At 38.8% G+C, this 18,158-nt stretch overlaps 1 protein-coding gene across 1 annotated transcript; it reads right to left on the reverse strand.

The window, feature by feature from the left end:
* Positions 1–12,627: 12,627 nt before the first annotated feature.
* Positions 12,628–17,647, reverse strand: LOC127951285 (SLIT and NTRK-like protein 3). Its single transcript, XM_052549093.1, has 2 exons — positions 17,092–17,647; positions 12,628–16,023 (listed from the first exon to the last, which is right to left on the reverse strand). Exon 2 carries the CDS (start codon positions 15,997–15,999, stop codon positions 13,351–13,353), a length of 2,649 nt encoding a protein of 882 aa, XP_052405053.1. The 5' UTR covers positions 16,000–16,023; positions 17,092–17,647; the 3' UTR covers positions 12,628–13,350.
* Positions 17,648–18,158: the final 511 nt, after the last annotated feature.

Consider the following 18,158-nt stretch of genomic DNA (forward strand, 5'->3'; position numbering starts at 1 on the left):
GCAGTAATTAATAACTCAAGTGTCATAACTGAACTCACAGCGCTGAGGACTTTATCACCACACCAAGCCAAATGGATTGGCTCAATTATCTGAATAGGGAGCAGGGACCATAAAGCAGACAGCTTGAGACGTAAAATGAAAGCCTCGACTCTGTGTCTGAATAATTCAACAGGAATTTCTCTTGAATTATCAATAATTGCACACCACTGATACGCCTTTCAGAGGTCATTACAAGGCGCTGGGCGAAACTTGGGTTTAATATATTAGCTTCATGCACGCCTTTTGTTTTTCTTCTAATATTCTGCGTCACGTGCGGCAATATTTTGTACAATTAAGAAGAGTAATTATTTTTCACCGACATGCAGAGGACTGAATCATTTTCAGTGAAATATTATTAATCAAAATTCCAGTCCTGACCCAGCCTCTGAGCTGTGAAATTGTATTTCTACTTTAGCAAACAACAATAATGGATAGGAGAAAAAAGAGAGGAGAAAGAGTAAATTGTACAGCATGGTCCAAATCAAGGGATAATAATTACAGCACTGTGCAGACTTTGTGTCTGCCATGGCTGTACTCAGCCGAAGTCATTTTCAATTAATCTAGACGAAAGCCATTGTGTGAAGCAACTCATGGAATTCTCTGAACTTCACAATGCGTAATAGCATACTCTCTGACACTCGGCTGTGCTGAAACTTTGGAATAGAATTACATTTATTAAGCCAAACGCTAGGAGATGTTCACACACGTACGCTCTCTCTCTCTCACTAATCTGTCCAAGTGTTGAAATGAAATCGAAAAATATAAATACCGAAATAAGGACTGCAGTTAAACTCGCACAGAATACCAAAGGGAAATTCTACTGGATTCTGGGTGTTCAGATGTTTCAGTGCACTGAGTGCAAAAGATGATGCAATCATTGTGGTGGTGGCCATGATGATGAAATAGGCATAAACAATATAACAAACAGACATATCAAGTACATGCTTGATGGATCTTTCTCTGCATTGCAGCAGTGAAATTTTCATATTTTTTTCTAGCACCAGGATCTTCCATTTTGCTCTGACGGCTTCTTTGTTGTTCTAAGTCAGAATGCTTTATTGCACATATTAATGTCATATTTCAGATGCCAGCGATATGATTAAAGAAATGTTCTAGCAACTCCTGGCTTGATCTAAGAAAAATTTATTCATTTATTTAGACAAAAGAGTATAGAGTTTTAATACTGCCCATTTATCAGATATCAGCCATAACATGAAATATGTATATATATATATATATATATATATATATATATATATATATATATATATATATATATATATATATATATATATATATATTGGCTTATTAGTACAAGAAATAATTTTAATATTGATACATCCCTACTTAGAAAGGTATGATGCTGAAAAGATCTAAGAATGTTAAATGATTAGTGGCACAAATCTAAAAATATATCAGTCTGAATGCATTATCTTTTTTTTTTTTAGCTTGTGTTCTAATTCAGTAGGGAGGTAAAATGTCCCTCAGAACATCTCTTAGGATTTGACTGGACCCTTCATGTGTTGAGAGAATAAGAGTGATACAGGGTATAACCCAAAGTGCTCAGACCAAACCCAATAAGAGAATAAAAACTGTCCTGTGGCTGGAACATATTGTAGCTGTCCGTCTAAGATTGGGCCACAGAGGTGTGTGGCGACAGCAAATCTAAGCTAAGGTTGAGGTATAGCTGTTGGGTTAGGGATGCAAACAACCACAGCTGTTGCAGGCTTAGAGCTTACAATGACACTGTGTGTCACAGTTTCAACCAAACCTCATTTACTTTTCCCTCTCTCTTTGTGATCAATAAATACTATTAATGGTTTATTTGGAGAAAACTAAGGAGGTCTCTAATATCTGGAAAGAGCTATGTGTTAACATTCCCATTATTCTCACTAGTGGTTACCTGGCTGGTGATTTACAATGATAATTTATAAAAACAGTTTAATCTTAAAACCTTCTAAAGTGAACCAGGAACGATTAAAATATCTACTTCAGTTTCTTAAAATATTTTGTTATTTATATGTTACATATTTGGTCTTTGAGTAGAAGTCAAGGTAAAAAGTTTGACATCCACAAGCAAGGGTCAAGAGGGCCATGCTAACCAGCCACACACTGACAGTGATTCACAGTGACAAAACAACCAGGCATCATTTGTTTTTGAGAGCTCAACTTTATGCAAATGAGCAGTGACTGGACACAACAATGACCAATGGGAATGCAAGCAGTAAGAACATCCACCAAAAATTCAGTGACCTCCAACATTTTAATAGCTGTCAATGTGAACGCCCCCTTAAGTGCCCGCAAAAACAAACACCTTAGCATTAGCATAATATAAAAACACGTCAGAACATGCTCCTTTGCTTTCTGCCTCCGCTGCTGCATTGTCTGCAAAATTGCTTTGCTGTACTTGTTGGGATTGCTGAGTTTTGGGCTGTGTTTTCAGCGTTTCAGTGGTTGCAAGGTAATCTGCGATGACACCGCAGTGATTTAAAGCTTATTTGCAGAAGATTTCGACAGAATTCCTGGCACTGTAAAACATCCATAATTCAGTGAACTCTTCCCTCTTGGTCTCATGGGATGCAAAACCTGGCTAGTGGCCTCATGGAGAGAGAGGGACTGAGAGAACAATTTGCTTTGCAGCAACTGATGCTAGCCGATAGCGTGCAATGGAGAGTTCAGATATGGCTGCTGAAATGTGCTTTGGAAACGTGCCTCATTAACATCAAAGGTTAATTCCCTTAAAACAACAAGCTCTCCCAGTGTTGTTTTCAGGGAAATGCAAATTCACACTCTCTGTCTCTGCGAAACCATGAAATCCATTAACCAGGTATGGCGCTTTGAAACGCAACTGAACTACAACTATAATCTCTTTTAATCTGTATGGAACAGATTATGTACCCAGCACATGAACAAATACCGCTGAATGATTCATCTCATCATTTTTACATCTACGATGTGCTTGTTTGCAGGACTCCCTTTCATGTTTCCTCATCCTCCAAACTGGATTTGCGTAGGGCCATCGATAACTACCGTGAAGCCTTCCAAATTCGGTCCTTCAAACTTATTTAAGTTGCGATTAATTTAGGACTTACATAAAGGTTACGTAAAGTGATGAATAATGAATGGTGCATAACACCACACTGTCATTAAAAACTTCATATTTTATTAAGGATGGGGAGAGAAGCGCTGCAGATACAATTCATGTACCTCTCTAATTATCCTTGCAAATGACTTCGGGGACTAGGCCTAAATAAGAGACTGCAGAAGACAGCACCACTGCATATCATACAGCTGCCACTGTCATTTTCCCTTTCATGTGCGCTAGCCAAGGTCAGTCCCGCTCACACGTTTAATGGTGTGTACGTTTCATAACCAGAGAGAAATTAGCGGCAAAAAAAATGACTGATCTCTTCGAGGTTCCTTTCATAATTGATCTGAACGCAAGTTGGAAACGGTCACGTTTCATTCATCTGGATTGCCAGAATCCTCCAAGCTGAAATCAAAGAGACTGTGCTTAGTCACAGGCCATTTTTTCTCCCTTGCTGGGTAAGGAGCTTTCTTTGTGAGCGAAGCACTTCAAAAAGAATTTGAATATCATTGTTATGACATATGTGCACCTTACTGAACCGAAATCGATTTGGCCATCTGAACCCTTCTCCTCCTCCTCCTCCTCCTCCTCCTCCGCCGTCTTCAAGAGTCTAGACAAAGTGGAAGCCCGCCGTATTATGACGGGGGAACGTATAGCCGAAGATGGGCTATAGAACATGTGGGTCGCAAAAGATGAGCCATCGTTTAAATGTGACATCTGTGCATCCATTCTACGTCAGGGATGAGCAGGCGCAAATTCCCAGGTAGACAAACGCTTCCGCCTCGGCTCCGTTTCAATGACAGCGATGATATCTGAGAGGATAATGGTGAGTGTCAGACTGGGAAATAGACTGGAATAATTGATACTGTGAGGGTGTTATTCCAGCAGTCGGAGTTAAGAGACGATTGGCAGCGAGCCTAAGAGCGAAGAAGACTCCCTGAAGACGCTGGGCTCTCTGAAACTAACTATTCTGGAATCGAGACTAGTGATGATGTGAACAATAACCTGCCCTCCTCAAAGGAAATGAAAAAAAGACTCATAATGGAAGCCGTTAAACTCTGCCTGCATAGATATATCCATTCATTACAACTGAGGAAATCATTAAGCTTTTATTGGAGCATTATGGGACAAGCTTGTGAACATTTGTTTCTTTTTTGCCTCAGTACAAAATTTCCTTTCACTATGGTACTAATGAGTGGATGGTGAATCTTCTCACTGTCATTATGAAGTCTGCAGGCTCACCCCTTGACACCAACAAGCTGCCATCAACATTCAAAAGGCTTCGAGAAAATTACGTTAGTGTATCACTCCAGCTCACTCCACTGAATTTCAACTGCATGTGCAGATTCACTGGCATTAAACTGGATATTTAGAGAATTGATGTTTTAATCCATAATTCCAGTATGGTATGTAATGAAATATAGTACTGTAATTCAATTAAAAATGACTGTGTAATCCTTGACATTTCAAGGCTAGATTTTTTATAATCAATTACAAAAGGAAGATCAGTCTTAAAGTCGTCATGAAACAGAAGTTGCAATTATCTTTTCTTCCCTATTGTGACATATATCAGAGTCAAACATATTCTCAAAAAAAAAATTATTATGGGACTTGATTTTTGTCCATAGGAACTGATTAGATTATTAGATTGCTGTTTGCTATTTGATGGCCTCTTATATTGTGTATCTTCTTGTCCAGCTCTCATGCCTGTGCACACATCAGCAGAGAAGAGTTGTCTATAATATAGTTATAGTAAAGACTGCAATATTCTGCTAAAATAGGAATTATCAATTTTGAATTCATGGTGACTTTAAACATCATCAAAACTACTGTTAATGCAGGCTGAGAAACACAACCCACAAATAGCACCTTTGTTTTTTTGTTTTTGTTTTTTGGTCAGATATTAGAAATCAGAAATTAGGCACAACAAAAACCTTCTATTTTCTTTCAAAGGATAGTTCACAAAATGATGTTTCTGTCATGATTTACTCACTCTCATGTCAAATACAAAAAGGTATTTTTGAAGAACACTGGGGAATAAACAACACTGAATCCCATTTACTTTCACTGCATGAAGAAAAAACCCTGACATTTTTTTTTTTAATATCTTCTCTTGTGTTTTGCAAAAGAAAATAGGTCACATGAGGCTTGAAACAACATGAAGGTGAGTACATTTTTATTTTTGGATGATCTGTCCCTTCAAAGATACACTATACGGAAGTGTGGCCTCTCTATCACCATCTGTGGCTGAAACAATAAATTGCCAGTTTGGGGTCTTTTGAAAGAAGACTCTTCTGCTCACCAAAGCTGCATTTATTTATTTTTTACATATAGTAAAACCTGTATTTTCAGCAACCGTCTCTCCAGTCTAAAGTGTTACATGATCCTTCAGAAATCATTCTAATATGATGAATTGGTGCTCTGCTCAATAAAAAATTATTATTATTAATATTATTATTATTATTATTATTAATAATCACTGTAAAACCATGATATTTTTTTAGGATTCTTTGATGAATAGAAAGCATTGTTTAAAACAGAAATCTATTTTCACTTTTGTGTTCTTTCTGAATCAAAATATAATTTGTTTAAAAATGGTAATGTACTTGTGGAGTTGTTTTATGAGGAATCTGATGGCTTATAGGTATACATCTGCCTGTGATCAAAATATCAGAGTAGGTTTGTCTTTCTACACTAAAACCAGATGAAAGAAAGTGCAACAAAGCCCATGTCCAAAAATTGTGTTGTCTGAACATCTCTTCTGAACTCATTTGGATGAATGACACGAGTAAACCTGAAAACAAAGCTGTAACAGTGGTCAGTGCAGAAATTTCAGCAACACTAGCAAAACCAACTGGAACTGCAACAATAATGATTATTTCCAAAAAGATTTCCTAAATGCTCTACTTCTATCACCAAAATCAGGTAGTCCCGCCCCAAACAGGTAGAGCCGATGATACATTGCTCAAACAAGTTAAAAGTTTTGATGTCTTCACGAATCACGATTTGCATTTTGTCATGAAAATGAATTGTTTTAGTTTTTTGCATAATGCTTCCTCTGGAAATGTTCCAAAATGTAGGTGGACTCTATATACATAAAACAAATATTAGTCATTGTTTTTAAGAGTTTTAAACATGGTTATAAGAGAACAAAAGGGTTTAAAAAAATCAACTTAACTCAAGACATCATATAAAAATAAACATGCCCACACATTTCTTAATGTTAGATGTTAAACCTTGGCAGATAGTTGTGAGATAAGCACACATAAAATGAAAATAGATCCCAAATGTCTAAAAACTGACAGTGCCGTGCTCTCCTATTCCTGCAGTTATATTAAGAGCCCTGACTAATGATCTGTCCTTTATCTCAGCCATGCAAAGTATATCTTCTCTCGCCTTTTCCTTCGCACATCCTCTCTTTTCCATTTCGTTCTCGAGGATTCGGTTTAGAGATTTCATTTCGGAGTGCCATTTACACAAGCCACAAGCTCCAAATGAGTTGCAACACGCTGCAAAAACAAAAATATCTAAATAAATCTACCACAGCATGTCACAATAAGTCACAGCTTTCCTTCTCCCTCTTTTCTGGTTAGCATGCTTCTCTGCAATGCTTTGAAGAGAATGTTAATGATCACGGAAACCTGTGCCAAATAGCTCAGCAATGAATTTCTTTTCCTCTGATCAAAATTGGAAGAGCCTGACACTGAGTAAACCCGGCTGGAGTCCCAGTCGGTATGATCCATATTTCATTGTCTCCGTAACATCTGTAATTAATCACTATTCTCAAAATGAATGCAGTCTGTCCCCTTTTCTATTTTTTATCATATGGGGTCTGAACTCTCATTTAAACGAAGGAAAATCGAGGAAAAGGAAAAAAATGTGTGGATGTCTCTTCAAAGATATTCTGATTGATTTGAGATCGACTGAAAAAGAAATTCATATTCTTAAGGTGGAGGGGCAAAAGACTCTAATTATGCTCTCCTTGTAATTATATTGTTGCATCCAATATAAAACATGAAACCCTCATTATGATTGTTATTACATCTTATCATGCAGAAACATTGCATAGCTTCAGGTTGCTTATACAAACATTAAGATAGCAAAACTATTTCTGTCATTCTGTCAAAACAATTAAGAAAAGGTTGCACTTGTACATTTCACTAGTTATGGTCTTATCTAGCTCGGTGGAATCATGTAATTAGCTAAATATGGAAACTAGTGTTCTATAATGAAATTAAATTCCATCATTACTGCAGTACTGTATATTATTTAATAACACGGTGTTCTAGAATGGTTGATTCTTATTGGTCAATTATGCTGCTAGTGTTCAGGTATTTCCTAATAGACTGCAACAGTGCCTGTCCGCTTTTTCAGTGGTATTGGTTCTAAAGCATTTTTCCTATTCATTTTTCCCTTAGGGATTAAAAGAAAGACTTTGCTTTATAGTTAAAAGCCATGAACCAAATCAACAAGCTACTAGATTAATTACAACATTACAAACTTTAATGAAAATCAGATTAAAAAAAAGAAAAAGGCACAAAACTGTCTGCTTAAAGTCTTTACTGAGGGAAACAACTACTATTCCATTAAGCACTGAGAATAACAATTGATTAAACACAATGGTGAAATATGAGACTATTGATTTTAATATGTTAGTTATATATGTGAAACAACATATTTTCATATTTATTGCAAAATATGCATGTTATGGACATTGTCGTAGTTTGAGAGTGTTGAGAGTATGGGAGACTCTTTCATGTCATTCATGGCGTTTCAAGGGAGCGGACAGGAACTAAAGTGTTCTTTTAGCACAATTTGCTTGGTTGAATCATGGGTAGTTTTTCACCAGGAATTTCATATTTATTTAAAAAGGTTGAAATAGCTTAAAGTAGATCTGTCTTTAAAGGTACATAATTTTTTCTTATATTCAAGATAACACAATTCACATTTCATGTACACATGTTTATTTATTTAGTGATCAGTCATGATAATGTACAATCAGATGGTCATTATTGCAAAAAAAAAAAACACCTTCTGGCTGTTATAAGATTGACACACTCCCGATTACCACGTTGTATTTTGTGATAATGACCGACTGACTGTACATAATCTCTAACATAATTTTCAATAACAGATGATTGAGTAGGACATTCAAATTTATAGATATAGGATAACAAAGAGCTTGCTTTGTCCATTTGAGCTTTTTTCTGCTTTATTTTTTCACCTGTTTATATGTTATTTTTCCATATTTAGTTCCCACCTGCCCAAAGCAGCTCTATCTGACACATACGTAAACACCTCTGTGTAACCTTCAGCATTTTTAATATTAGTATAATAAAATCATCACTCCCATTGTGCATGCATGTCTGTCTCTTTCTCACTGTATATTGTGTAAGCTGAAGAAAGACATTTGGAATTTGCTAGGGGAAAGATTGTTCCTGGAAACATGCTGCTGGCAAAAACATAATCAGCAAAATTCTCCATTGAGAATAACAAATAAGCCTAATTAAAAATAAAACGCCATATAAAAGCATTCTGGTTGCACTTTATTTTACAGTACGTGTACTAACATGTACTTATATTGTACTTACGAGTATTTATCTATGAAAGTTCTGGTAATACAAGGTAACTACATTGGGTAGGGTTAGGTTTAGGGGTAGGTTCAGGGTTAGTACCTAGTTATTACATAGTCATTGTAATTACTATAATAAGTACATAGTATGTACACAAGGAACAGGACTGTAAAATACAGTGCTACCAGCATTCTAGTGCTATCTAAACTTCCAAAAAGCCTGTTTTGTTATATGGTCATTTCCAATAAACCATTTGGCAGATATCACACATAAAAAGCATTACTTTTGAATGTTTAAATATACAAACTCAAGACATTCAAATAAACAAATACCGCATATAATTTGCTTTGTTTTCCTTTTGTCTCTCCCCTTCCACGCTGATCAAGATTTCTTAATGGAAAACATGTAATTACTGAGACAGTGATGGTGCCCCGTTAGATGCCATGGGTCAGATCAATGCTTTCCCAGCCAAGGCAAAACACAATTACACTGACAGATCTCCCATAAATGTCCAAGAACTACAGCAGATGGTGGACTTAAGAGACGGTGCTTATGGCTGCTTCACAGTGTACTAGATTCAAGATTCATCCTCGAATGCATAAAACAGCTCCCACTGCAGGAAATAGCACACTGCAAAAGCTGCACAGCACAGCACAAGGCATTGCAGAACGCCTTGTCGATACCTTCTCTATCCTTTGCACAAAAGAAATTCAGCACCACGGACAGGGAATAACCAGCTCACACTGACTGTATCAGCACTCCGCACTGTATGAAGAAATTGGGCATAAAAAGTCACTCGTCAGACACTAAAACACAACTTTTCTCCTTGCTGGCAGGGTTTAATTCCAGATGAAGAAAGAAAAGTAAAGGAGAAACAAAAGATCTGGTTTGACAGCATCCTACTCTCTTTTCCCAAGACAAAGCTCTCAGCATGGTGTCAGTGCTGCTTCAAACAGAGATTGAACCTGTATGGCATACAAAACACCAGCCTGTTCTTGCACCGGCTGTACATTTAGAAAAGTTTGTGGTATGAGGTAAAATTTTCTTATCATTTCCTAAACTAGCAATCACCATTTATCTTTCAGTCAGGGTTTGTGAGCTGATTTGACAATCAGGTGGATGTGAACCACAGAGAGAGAAGGAAATGGGAAAATAGGAATGCCCTGCAATTTTAATTCTGGGCAACAAAATAGAGCATTTTTTTATTATATTTTTTACTTTAACCAATAAATCCCAATACTGATATTACATATATTAACATGTTTTACCATTTTGTCATAATAATTGAAAACAAAAAAGAAAGAAGTAAAAGAAAACACAAAACATTTTAAATTCTAAAAGTCATTTTAGGCATCACAGAATTGTAGTGTACAATATGAAATAATTTAAAAGTCTTATAAAATTATAGTTTTTTCAAAGATTAACTATCACAAACATTAACACTCACATAATATAAAAATATATGGTAAATGAAAATTAAATATACTACATTAAATAATCGTTAATTATTCACTGAATATTAATATACTGTACAATAACCAACATGGTACAGGTTTGGATATTTTGCATCCTTACTAATAGTGCTGAATGTGGTAACCACAAAACAGTCTGATTTTATTCAAATCAAATACACCACTAAAACAAAACATAAAGATTTGGTGGCAATAGTTAGCAAAAAGCTCTTAAGTAACATTGGATGTTTACCATGTATACAATAATGTAGTACAGTACTTAATAGGGACTAAATTAGTTCAATAAAACAGGCATATGTTTTAAATTAAAATCTTATATCCAAAGACGTCTTGTGGCTTTTTCATTTTTAACTAAATAAGTTGTTTTTAAAGAAACCTTTCCATTTTCTCTCTGCGTCCCCTACCTGTTCTTTTCAAGCACATTCTAATTATTCCTCTTTTCTTTCTCAAACAAGCCACTTCAATATCGTGAAAGGTTAAAGAGCAAACCACATGCAGTAAATATCACCCAACACAATGCCACAGCAATATTGGTCAATATTGAATGGTATCATCAATATTAGAAAGGCATTTGCCGAGGGTTTATAAAAACAATACCACACCGAATTCTGGTCAAAACTAAACACATCTATATGCAAGGCAGTGCAAACTTTTCCATATTTTTCTGCTCAGTGATACATTTTGAGTAAGAACAGCTCTGACGACAGCAGAATACTTAAACCATGTCCAAGTTGTCCAGCATTTCAACTAAGTAAAATGACAACTGCCTGCACTGTGGTGTCCCTGAATTTCCCAAGGGCCAGGGTTTTTGACGGCATGTCTGAGCAGACACATTACAGGCGTGACAGCCAGAGGAAAAGGCCACAGTCTCCGGTAAAAATGCAAATGTCAGAGAGCAACGGCACACACCGTTTGCTGACTAATTGCATCCCATTGAAAATTCCGCAGGTACTTTGTGGCTCATTTACGTGTTGGGAACACATTATCCGCTGTGCGGCACATTACATTTTCACATTCATCGCCATATGTCGTGTTCAAAATTCATAACAGTGGTGTTTTGTTAAATGGCTGTTCCGAGAGCATTTTTCAGAAGTAATTATTAACCTCATAATGATGCCACTTTATGTCAGGAGCATTCCCATCAAAAAAAAGTCACACAATACTATCAAAGAAAGTAACTGCTGGTGAGTTCGATTCCATCAACCATTAAACATAAGCTATCATTTCACATTTGCCCGTTTCTCTCTGTTCATGGTCTCTTGGTTAAATGCCACTTTGTCTTGGCGAGGCACATGAGCACTATGTAGCAGAGCAGCTGACTGCCCCTGCGATCGCATTCGCTGCGTACAGGATCAGTTGGCCAGGCCGTCTGTGGGATTGGGCGGCAGAGGCGTATAATGAGGGTTACTGGAGTGGCATTGAGAGGATTATCTCTCCTCATACTTTGGACAAAAGCTTTGTGAATTATCACCGAGGAAAGGTGGTTAGGAAGCTGCTCTCTTTGACAAGCAGATCTGGATGCCAGAAGCAGAAATGCCGTTATAAACGTCCAACTGTGTAAATGATGGATGGCCTGTGAGGGATGGAATCTGCCAAGTACAACATTAGCAAAAATAAACAGGGGCAGCGCGATAAGAGCCGAGCCACATTCTGACGTTATCCTCCTTTCACACACGTGTCCTTGGACTTTCAGCTCGTCGACTGGCCAATTTCAAGAGAAGCTGGATTGACAGCAAAACCCTTTTGTGAGCAGCTAAAACATTCAGGCACACACTTTTGTACTTTAGACGCTCGATTACTTTAATGTTTACTGTAGCTCTTTGAAACAGGCTAATGTGTTCAGATGGCTCCGAGTGGAGGTTTGTAATTGCATTGCATGCAATCAGAGGATAAATTATGGAACAAGACCATGAGAATGAGGAAATAAAAATGACAAACTTCAAATCGTGGGATGACGGAACTTCGACACTCATAAATATTCAACTTCATCTCTTTCCAGGTTTGGTTTTATTTAAGGGTTTTACAGTATGATGCCAAAGAGGGTATTTTTCTCCCTTATGCAATGCTGCGTAACTAGGTTAAGCCAGCTTATGCATGGTGAATAGGTGTATCTAACTGATGCCCTCCCATGGACACTCAGGGGACTGGAGACTGCAGAGGATGCTATAAGAATGCTGCACATATTCTCTGCTTCCTCTACTACAGGTCTGCGAGTGACCTGACAAGAGTCTTTCGCAAATTGACTGTGTCAATATCATGCAATCTCTGACAAATTTCACACTGTTATTTACTAGATTCCAGCACATCAAGGTCTGGTTTGAAATACTTTGTTCTTTCAGATCTTGCCTGAAGCATACTATAAGCAAATGGATAAAGTGCTGTGTGTGTACATGCTATGTAGAGGCTAAAATCTGCATGTTCGCTACTCAGAATGGTACAGTTTGCAGAACTTGGCTTAGTTTAGCACCCTTTATTGAATTCATGTTTTTTTTTTTTCAAGGAAGGCTAAACCAGAAGCATAATCATTATACACTGATTTAACATGATGTCTTACAATAATAATTGCAACACTGAAATCTAAGAATAAATATATGCACAGATCTGTCTTCGCCTTTTTGTGTGACAGATCATTAAAAAGTACATCCGTAGACATGATCGATAGTCCCCAAGTTTTTACATGTGTCGACCTTACCTTGGTCCATAAAACCATTCAATAAGTCCCAATAAAGACAATCTACTCAATTTGAAAATACAGATTCAACAAAGCACTCAACAGTTATACAATAACTGCATTATCTCTATTGCTGAAGGACCATTTTCAGTTAAATAAAAAATATTTCTGAAGTTTTCAATGCAAACGAGTTAAAAGCCAAGACCTCACACCCTGCATTCATATGTATAATTTGCGTCACGTTTACCAACATCGCAAAGTCTGGAAACAGAAGTGGATCCTTTTTCCTCTAATGTAAATCTATGTATTTTAGATAAATAAAACTGTGATATAAAAATACTCATTTACAACATTGCTGGCTGCTCTTATAAAGGCACTTTAACAAATCTGAACGAGGGATTTCCTCCAGAGCAACTTGAGGGAAAATCGTACCATCGTACATCGCATGAATCCCTTTTCCATCTTACCATTTTCATTTTGGATGTGCAGCCTTATATCTGACATGTCTTAGAACTGATATGACCTCTCCAGCATATCAATGTAATCCATCTTTGTTTTGAGTCTAGCCCTCAGCTCAGGATAATCACTTTGGGTTTGATTAGGACATCCTGTCCTTGTCCCTGTGGTGGTTGTGATCATTTGCTTTTGTCTGGCATCCTGTTTGGCATGTGGATATTCTGAGGGAGGGTGCGTGTGTCTGTCAGGCAGGTTGCTTAACTGGGATGTTGTGCCAAAAAGACTGTCCACTAATCCCACCTTGGGCGTGGGACCTTGGCTATCAATGACAGTCGGGCAGAGTATTCCGTTTTCGTGGAAGCTGGAAATGTCACCACACGGTGCACCGACAGTGACAATAGTGTTAATAGGGGAGCTGGAGATCGCCATGGTCCACTCCTTTTCCTTCTCCACCAGCGTTCTGTAGTGCGATCCGCTCTCTTTTGTCTCTGAGAATGGATGCTTCTGCCCTGACTCCTCCTGTCCGCTTTTGTAAATGGGGTTGCTGCACATGTGCGAGGAAGGAGCACCGATGCTATCGTACACGTGATTGGAAGGAGGAGTCTCTGGTAATGTGGGTGGCTGCTCTGTGAATATTCCACATTCCATCTGAATGCCAGCCAGGCCCACTTCCCCTTGCTTCCTAAAGGGTAGCTTATCACGCTTTTTAAGAGCATATGCACAAAGAGCCGCAGCAGCAAAGAAGGCAGACACGAACAGAACCAGAAGGCTGAGAATGAGAACGGAGAGGGGTATGGCACCTTTTGGCGGGTGCGGCCCCAACTCGGGATACGTGGTGATAAGATCACAATCTGTTTCAGCGGGAGACAGCGTGGACTGTCGGAGCTCAGGGCAAATCACTTCAGAATTCAGAGAGCGTAAATCTTTTCCTGAGACCTGCTCGGGGGTCTTACACACCACTTCTCCAACTATGACCACTAAGCTCAGCGTGTCCAGCCACTCTTTGAGAGGGATGATGTCACAGGAGCAGTCCCAGGGGTTCTGATTCAGGTCGATCTGGACGACAGCATGCAGGTGTTCCAGAACGCCGCTGACAGGGAGGCAATGAAAGTAGTTGTTCCGCAGGTTCAGGCGTGTCAGCGAGGTACCTGCGAACGCGCCCACAGGCAATGTTCGCAGGAGGTTGTTGTTGAGAAAAACGAGCTGCAGGGAGGGCAATAAACTAAAGGCAGCCGGCTGGATTTCTCGTATTTCATTGTACTCAAAATACAAATACTCAAGACTGTGCAAGCCATGGAACATATCAAGAGTTAACTTCACAATGTTATTACCGTTCAGGTAAAGGCTTCTCAAATTAGGGAGATTAACAAAAGCCCCCTCTTGCACGTAAAATATCTGATTGTTTCCTAAGTGCAATAAATCAAGACTGGAAAAATTCCAAAAATCAGACTTGTAAATTCTCTGAATGAGATTTCCACTCAAGTAAAGCTTCTTAGCGTTCAAGGGTCGAGGCATTAACTCAGAAATGTTCCGAAACCCATTTTCCTTACAATTGACTGTCAAGCCAAGGTCATTAATATGCAAGTTACAGGAACATCCAATAGGGCAAATGATAGGTATAGGTGGCCTTGTCTGGTATCCGGCTACAGGTGGCTGATTAGGGAACACGCTGCGTGGTGTTGGTGGTGTCTTTGAGGGCCTGAGTCTTTTTGTTGGCTTTGGGGGTCTTTCTCTTTGTTCCACAGAGGAAACAGTGTTTTGATTGGGAGACACTATAGACGACGGCTTTGTAGGCCTCGCCCTCCCCGTGTAGAATGGTAAGTGGAGAATCCCTAGAATTGACTCAATCTCAGCTTCATTCAATAAGGGACAAAGTTCAATGCGTTTGATTTCTCTGAGGTCCTTTCCGTGGAGGTGGAAAGGATACTCGCATGTGATCTCACCAACAACTGCAGTGTATGGAATCCGCTCAAGCCAGGCTTGGAGCTGGATGATATCGCAGACACAGTTCCAAGGGTTCTCCTCCAACTGGATCTCCATGAGACTGCGGCCGATATATTCCAAAATCCCTTTATAAGTCAACGTCTTTAGTCGGTTGCCTCTCAAGTCAAGGTGCGTGAGAGAGACAGATCTGAAAAGAAATGCCGGCAGCATGGGTATTAAATTGTCATTAAGGATGAGCACTCTGAGTTTGTGGAGATTTCGGAATGCCCCACTGTCTATTCTCTTGATAACATTATAATCGGCCTGAAGGTATTCTAAACTCTCCAGTCCGAGAAATGTGTCATTCCGGAACACTTCCAGTTTGTTTTCGTGAAGGTACAACCTCTTCAGGGAGCTCAAACCATTGAAAGCCCCAACATGGATATCCTGCAGGGCATTATTGCCCAGATTAATGGCCACTGCATTGTTCAAGTGCAGAAAGCTGTTGAAGTAGAGCTTCCGTAAAGAGTTTTTCTGCAGGTAGAGCTTGAATGGTCTAAGCCATGACTGTGAGACTTGGCTAATATTTGTAAATCCTTTGCTGTCACAATGAACATGAAACAAGCCTTCCTTCACTTCGCAGTAACAGGGCTCAAAGCAAGGCTCGTCTATTTCTTCTGAATCATTAAGTAGTGGGATAGGAGTCGTCCATCCAAGTGCAATTGTGCTTAGCAGTGTAACCCACAACATGCTTTCACCAAAAGCTGGCAAGTGCATAGCATCAAGAGCTCCTTCACTGCACTGAAAAAAATACAACAGTTTTAGTGGTGGGAATACAGAGAGGATGATGAACACTGCTCAATACAAATGATGTTGACTTTTGACAAGTTAGTCGTGATATGACTGTAGAACAGGGGAGGTTATCATCTATACAGTATGACAGAGCAGAATGCAGCTCGGCTGCTTTGACTGCAGTTTTTTTCTGCAAACAATATACTCAAAATATAGAATAAGGCTTCAATAACCAATGTCAGCAAATGCACTAGAGCTTAATATTGACTTAAAAGTACGCCTGCTGCATTTGTTACAGTGATATTGAGAAGAAGCAAAATATGACCTAATCCATTTAAAGGCATCATGGTTCTCTAGAGGTTTCGCTTTAGTTTCTAAATCAGCTAATGACTCTGGAATATCAATTTGACCTCCATGGAAAATATTTCTTTCTCCCCTCCTCTAGGAGCACCTATTAGCTAATGTGCACAGCAGGGCTCTTAGGAATGTGATGTTAATAAGACCTAGGTTATATTGATTGTTGAAGGAGTATATGTCCATACAGGTCATTGAAATAATGTAGCGACCTCAGGCCGCCACTAATGCATGCAAATAATTTTATTGCGAGCAAAATCTTTAGGGTAACAGAAATCATTATTTTGCAGTTGCTGTACTTTGAGGTAAAGTATGATTAAGAAATATATATATATATAAAAAAAATCATATTCATATTTTGCAACAACACGGGACAAATAAATATTTGTAAGACAAAAGTTAAACTGAAATCCAGCCATTGCTCTCTTCAGACCAAAAGATCAGATCCAGTTCTGAACAGAGTATGCAACACTGACATATAAGGAAACCATTCAAGCACTGCATGAAAAAGCTGAACTTATGGAAGCTGCATACGATGTTCATTAGCTAACCAAGAGCGATTCACGCCATTATATTACGCTGTCAGAGACATAATTAACACATAATGATAATCCAATGCGCTAAAATGTATTCTATTAGCATTCCCCTTTGTCTGCCTTTACCACCGCCCGCGTCCGGATCCATTTCAGAGGCATTAACTGAGCAGAAATGTGCGCTACTCACTCAGGTTACTGCAGTGGAATTAAAAGAGCGGAAGATGGACCACTTTAAATGATGCTGCTTCTTGCCATGTCACCACCGTTGAACCGTTTCTTCTTCTTCTTTTCCTCTCCGCCGCTCTCGTGGTGGAGGCGAATAGGAGAGCCAAAAACGTGACAGGACTGCAATGTCTCAGAAAGGTTTGCTTTAGGATGCAGGTCCGCTCCCCTGTCGAGCGCTCAACAGTGAAGACAGCGAAGGCTACAGTTCAGCACCACTGTGAGGACTGATGATGAGCGAGATCTTAGTACGTTTCGGTTAGAAACAGTATGGAAAACTAAACCGCTTCAAGTGCGCAAGTTGGCATGGAAATAAATCACAGGATGGCGTTGCCTCGGACTTCGGTTTCCAAGTCAGATGTATTGTACCGAGCGCGCTCGCAGCCCTGCGATGAAACGCTCCAAATATGTGAAGATGATGAGAATAATATGAACGCAGCAGCCGGCGCGCAACACACCGTTTCAGGTTCAGCGGGGCTTTTTTTAACGCTCGCTCTCCTGAGACACGTTTGTTGGATTCGCGTTGATTTACGAAAGAAAGTAGTTGAGATTTTTTGTACCCGTGATGCGTAACGCGGGTTATTTACTTTGTTGTGTCACAACATTGTCGTTTTATTAAATAATACTGTAACTGTTCCCAGAGCGATGGGGCTTCTTGGGTTACTTATCCATCATCCTTCGCGGTATTAGGACCCTAACAATTTAATGAAACCTTATTTCGGTTACCATGGAAACATAGTGCCATCTGCTATTGCACAACAATGTGGTGCTTCATACATGGGCATGCTGCTTATTTTGGAACAGAGAATGAACAATGTTGACTTGGTGCCCACTTTTGCTGATTTCTCATATGGCATTTCTCATTAATCTTATAAATCACCAGTTAATTACTTCATAATGAGTTTGTCATTTGACAGTGATATGCATAGAGAAATAAATGCGATTTCTCATTAGATCATCTCGGTTTATTGTGGAACACACCATCTTCATCTTCATGCTTCATTTTGAGCATTAACTACTAAATTCCTCACA

The sequence above is a fragment of the Carassius gibelio genome, chromosome B2 (assembly GCF_023724105.1).
Source record: "Carassius gibelio isolate Cgi1373 ecotype wild population from Czech Republic chromosome B2, carGib1.2-hapl.c, whole genome shotgun sequence".
In the NCBI taxonomy this organism is placed as follows: domain Eukaryota; kingdom Metazoa; phylum Chordata; class Actinopteri; order Cypriniformes; family Cyprinidae; genus Carassius; species Carassius gibelio.

Excerpts from the sequence above, each read along its gene's own strand:
- LOC127951285 (XM_052549093.1), bottom strand. The coding sequence starts at position 15,999 with ATGCACTTGCCAGCTTTTGGTGAAAGCATGTTGTGGGTTACACTGCTA.